The sequence below is a fragment of the Orycteropus afer genome, unplaced genomic scaffold (assembly GCF_000298275.1).
Source record: "Orycteropus afer afer isolate SDZICR_OR568_19922 unplaced genomic scaffold, OryAfe1.0 scaffold00293, whole genome shotgun sequence".
Classification (NCBI taxonomy): domain Eukaryota; kingdom Metazoa; phylum Chordata; class Mammalia; order Tubulidentata; family Orycteropodidae; genus Orycteropus; species Orycteropus afer.
The window spans coordinates 3,894,937-3,900,647 of NW_006921880.1; the positions used below are offsets into that span (position 1 = coordinate 3,894,937).

At 47.9% G+C, this 5,711-nt stretch overlaps 1 protein-coding gene across 1 annotated transcript in view; it reads left to right on the plus strand.

Annotated features, from left to right (window-relative positions):
- Positions 1-2,617: 2,617 nt before the first annotated feature.
- Positions 2,618-5,711, plus strand: part of TBC1D12 (TBC1 domain family member 12) — a 134,686-nt gene continuing 131,592 nt past the window's right edge. Inside the window, exon 1 of the mRNA XM_007951297.1 lies at positions 2,618-3,579. Coding sequence (XP_007949488.1) covers positions 2,618-3,579 — 962 coding nt within the window. The remainder of the gene's footprint in view (positions 3,580-5,711) is intronic.

Below are 5,711 nucleotides of genomic sequence, written 5' to 3' on the forward strand. Positions count from 1 at the left end.
CCTGAGTTGTCTCTCCTCACCTGTAACCCTGGGGCTGACTGCTCTTCTGTCCGGGTTCAAGGCTTTTATCCCCTTTCTCCTGTTCTTCCGGCCTGCTGCTCTGGGTGTCCCTGCGTTGTCTCTCCTCACCTGTAACCCTGGGGCTACAGACACAAATTCTAGAGTCTTTAGCTTACAGATGATCATTTAAAGTTTTGGGAATTGATGAGATTATCTGGATTAGAGAAGGTTGGATGAGATGAAAAGAGGGTTCAGATTATTCTATTAGGAAATTTCAATGAAGAAGGAAGAATCTCTGCCCTTCCTCTTCCTCAGGAAACTGAGAAGCAGAAGGAAAATCAAGAGTCTGGGGTCACAGAAGCTAAGCAGAAAGTGTTTCAAAATGAAGGACAGTGATCAACAGTATAAATGTTGTTGAAAGTTAAGTAAAATGGAATCCAAAAATTGGATTATGAAAAGCCAAACCCACTATTGTCAAGTCGAATTCTTACTCATAGCAATCCCATAGCACAGAGTAGAACTGTCCCTCAGGGTTTCCCAGGCTATAAATCTTTAGGAAAGAAGACTGCCTTATCTTCTGACTTCTCAATTAGCAGTGAGTGCTTAACCACTGTGCCACCAGGCCTCCTTCTCTATCAGATTTAGGGTAGCCTTTTGCCATCTTCAGTGTTACAACCCTTGATCCTTGTTACTCAGACTTCATTTGCATAGTCTATAGTCACTTCACTTACATAGTGTATCGATTAATCCCTGCAAGGTGCATACCAACCACAGGGCAGCCTGCAGACTAGGGCCAGACATAAAGTGTGAAATCAAGTTGCATAAAGCTTACCCAGGAAATGAAACAAAACCTCTGAGGAAAACTAGGACAAAGGTAACTTCTCAGGGCTTACGGGAAAAATTTCTCAAGTTGTTTTTCCAAAGAACCATGATAGAAGGCCACATAAAGAACTCATTTTACCATAATATGTTACATTCACTCTTGTGTATGTGCATATAGGAGCTTTGGTAGCTCTGTGGTTAAAGCATTGAGCTGCTAACCAAAAGGTCCACCGTTAGAACCCACTAGTTGCTGTGTGGGGGAAAGATGGACACATTTGTTTCTGTAAAGATTTACAGACTTGGAGATCCTATGGGATGGTTCTACCCCATCTTACAGGGTCACTATGAGTCAGAATTTAAATGGCAGTGGGATTGGTTTAGTTTGGTATATAGAATATATATGTATATATTTTCTTTTATTATTTTATGAAGTTTTGATGTTTGCTTCCTCTAATTACCACTTTATTCTTCTATTTCTATCCTTTCATTGATGCACTTCTAGAATGAGTGAGTAATCTGTATTTGCTGCTTCATGTCATTCATTCATAATTGGTGCTTCTTAATTTCTTACAATCCAGCTTTCTCATTTGTCCTGAAATAGCAATACCTTAACCTTAGTATTTTTATTACCAAAGCCACAGATTTCTCTCCCCACCCCCATCTTTATTGTTTCCTCCTAGGCGATTACCCACCAGCCATTCCTCAGAAGGAAGGTTGGGCAATCTACTCTCATAGTGATACCGCCTCGGAAACCGAAGGAGGGTCGCTATGAGTTGGGTCCACAACAGGCGATTGTCATCATGATTCACCTAGTTCCATTATAACACAGCTCTCTAATCTTCATCTTCAAACCTAAACCTTGCCCCAAGTTTTAAAATTCTAACTACATGCTGAATATTTCCAATCTTTCACTTTACCAGATTTATTTTCCCAATACGGTTTCTTATTTCTTCAAACAACATTGATTTCAGTCTCAGAACTTTGTAGTAATTGTTGGCTCCTCCCTCTTTTAATATCAGTTTTCACATCTTGTGATTTCTACCTTAAACAGATTTTATTTCTACTCAATTATCATCACCCTATTTTAATCCATTATTACCAGGTGCTGAAATTATTTCCAGTTCTTCTCTGCCTGACTCCACTTTCTCCTATCTATCCTTCATTAGGTGATGATGGAGATGTTTAAACACAGCGATGTGATGAAAAGTGGTGTTAGATAAGAAAAGTAACTTTGGTAGCACTGTGGCAGTTAAAATGAAAAAGGTAGAGTGTTGGCATGAAACGGTGAAGCCTTGAACTGTGGCAATGAGGACAATGAAGAGAGATTTAAAATCAACTGGTGGTGACCAGAGTTGGAAGATTTACCCACATCTAACATCCTGTGTTCTACTCCCATAAATTAAGTACGTCAAGTGAATTTTTGCTAAGTGAGGAATAACCACTTCTGTTAAGAACTGTCATGCTCGAAGTTGGCCAACCAGCCTCCACCATCCAGATGGCGGATCCCAGATTGGCGGCCTGAGAGTGTCACGGAGCAGGGCTCTCTAGCTACCCTAGTCTCTATGGTTCTGGGAATCTCCAGGTTTGGACCCGACCGGTCCGGTTTTTGCGCGTGCGCGAGCCAAGGCGCGTGCCCGCCCTCCCGCAACTGTCCGAACCCTTGGGTGGGAGGGGTGGGTCTGGGAAGGTTGCGGCGGCAGCCGCCGCGGCCCCAGCACCCAGGGCGACTCCGCGATCGAGCTTGCGCCCGGGAGTCCTCCGCTGCCTCTTTTGGCGGCGGTCACCCGGCCCTCAGATGGTGGGTCCCGAAGATGCTGGAGCCTGTTCGGGAAGAAATCCCAAGTTGCTCCCTGTGCCAGCGCCGGAGCCCGTGGGCCCGGACGGGAAGATGATTCGGGCCACAGGCGGTTTTGGCGGAGGCGTCTGCGCTGTGGGGCCACCGGAGGAGGAGGAGGAGGAAGAGGAGGAGGAGACGCCGCCTCGTCAGCTCCTTCAGCGATACCTCGCGGCGGCCGGGGGGCAGCTGGAGCCGGGTCTCTGTTACTGTCCGGTCTCTGCCGGCCAGGCCCACGCCCCATCGCCCTCTGCAGCCCCGCGCTCGGACGCTTGTCCGCTGGGCTCAGGCTCCAAGCACCGCAGCGCGGAGGTGGCAGCGGATGGCCGCGCGCCGCGGCATGGAGGCATGACCAACGGGGACTCGGGCTTCCTGCCGGACCGAGACTGTCGCAACCTGGAGGAGGCTCGTGGGTTGCCCCGCGCCAGCGGCCGAGAGCTGCGCGGCCGCCGCCCTTGCGTTCGCCTTCGCCTGGAAAGGCCTGGTGACGAGGGCGCGGACAGCGCGGGCAGCTCGCTCGACTGGGCCGCGCCGCTGGAGGACCCACTGCGGAGCTGCTGCCTGGCGGCTGCGGATAAAGAATCGGAGAGCGTAGGCAGCGACTCGGGGGGCAGTTCCGTGAGCGGCGGCAGCAGCGAAGACTTGGAGCCCCCCAGAGCTGGCGCCGGGGTTCCCGAGGAGGGCGCAGTCCCCGCCGCGTCGGCCGGGAGGACTAGCGGGGGCGCGGGCGCGGAGTCCCGCCTGGGCTTCTCCGACGTTCACTTGAACTCTCGGAACACATTCGAGGTGAGCCGCCGCCACAGCGCAGGCGACCACTTGTCCCCGGCCGCCCCGCCGCAGGCCCCGCCCGCCGCGGAGCAGGTCCGCCTGGGGGCCTCGGCCCGGGCTCGACGTAGCGGCGGCTTCGCTGAGCTCTTCGCCAGGTACAGCGCCGGGGCTCGGGGAGGGCTCGGGGTCCGGGGCGGGAGCGTCCAGGAACCAGCTCAGTGGCCGCGTCCGTGCGGGCCTCTTCCCGTGTCAAGACTTAGCTTTGATTTATCAGCGGGGGAAGAGGAACCCGCTCTACATGGTCTTTTCTAAAGGAGAAGTTGAGAACTCTTGAGGGAGTGAGCCTTTGTCTGTCGGCTCGAGGCCTTAACTGCCATTCACACCTGGTTTCTGTGCATTCAGGTCAGAAAACTAAATGTCTCCAGTTGTGCCTCCTCCGGAGAAGCAGGCAACCTTCTTCGACCCCAGTTTCTTTACTGTAGCACAAGACTGGGTTGGTATGGGGGACTCACGTGTAACGGGTGCGATTTCTTAAAAGATAAAGGGAAGTCACTTTGCAGGGCTATTTGCGTGTAAATCCATCAAGTAGTTTGGAAATGAATGAAAGTAGAAGAGATTATGTATAATAGTACTTAATCATTTATTTCATGGCCTTTATTTAAATGTGGACAGTTTGGTGTTTAGAACTTGGTCCTAACCTTTTTATCTGGAAAATCCCTCCTGTCTGCTTCCCCCAGATAGGCCTCTGCTTTTTTCAATAATTGCTTTTTAATTTCTTTCAACACACATATTTATTTATATATTATTGTGATAAATAACAAAACATTTGTCATTTCAACAAAGCTTTAGTAGTGTTTGTATTTGAGATTTGAAGTGAAATTAGATTATGGAGTTTTGTTGGTTTAGTAGTGATAAATCAAGGAAATAGAGAATACTTATTTCAGTGTGCATGACTGAATCAGATTTTGACATGCCTTTAAAAAAAAAAAAAAAAAAATCTAGGAAAGTAGGAAAAGATTCCCAATTTGTAAATCCTCCCTTCAAGGGTTCTTTTGTACTTTTCAGGGATCTTGAGTAAAAGGAAATGTGAAAGAAACTTACAGATTCTGTACTCGAGGTTTTAGAGAGCAATACAACTAGTGTGCAGATTTCACATAGGCACAATTGTAAGGAACTCTGGTGGTGCAGTGCCTAAGGCATTTGAATGCTAACCAGCCACTTCATGGAAGGAAGACTAGGTAGTCTACTTCCTTAAAGATTTACCGCCTCAGAAACTCAAAGGGGAGTTGCTACGAGGTAGTGAGTTTGGTTTTGTTTTAGTGAGGCACAATTGTAATTTATATTTCTCATTCCTGTTTCTGCTTTGGGAGCTCTGGTAGCATAGTGCCTAAGGCACTTGACTGCTTACCAGAAGGCTGGTGGTTCAAACCCACCAGCCACTCCTCGGAAGGAAAATGGGCAATCTACTTTCGTAGTGATACTGCCTCGGAAACTCAAGGAGGGGTCACTATGAGTCGGGTCGACTGGTTGTTGGTACATAACAACAACAACAACAAATTTCTACTTTAGGAGCTCTGGTAGCGTAGTGCCTAAGGCACTTGACTGCTAACCAGAAGGCTGGTGGTTGAAACCCTCCAGCCACTCCTCAGAAGGAAGGTTGGGCAATCTGCTTCTGTAGTGATAACTGCCTCAGAAACCCAAGGAGGGGTGGGTATGAGTCAGATGTGACTCGACAGCAGTGAGTTTGGTTTTATTTCTGCTTTATTTTCCCTCGTTCTGGCTGCTTGTGTAAGTTTACAAATAAAATGATCATTGTTTGCATCATCAGAGCTCCTTACTTGTGCCTATAATTGCAAAAATATATTTAAAGCATGTAGTGACAATATTCTAGAAAGTCTCACGGTGAGTTAAGCTTATATATTTGTGACCCTATGTAACTTTTAGGAGCTCTGGTGGCGTAGTGCCCAAGGCATTGGACTGCTAACCGAAGACTGGCGGTTCAAACCTACCAGCCACTTCTCAGAAGGAAGATTGAGCAATCTACTTCCAGAGAGACACTGCCTTGGAAACTCAAGGAGGGGTCACAATGAGTCGGGTCAGCACCGACTCAACGGCAGTGAATATTAGTTTGATGTAACCTTTGGGTATTTATTGGTTATTGTATTGATCTTGGTTGTGTTTTGATGTCAGATGTCAGGCAGTTTTAGACCTTTAAGGGGCAATAGTAGGAGCCCTGGTGGCACAGTTGTTAAGTGCTAGGCAGCTAACTGAAAGGTCAGCAGTTCAA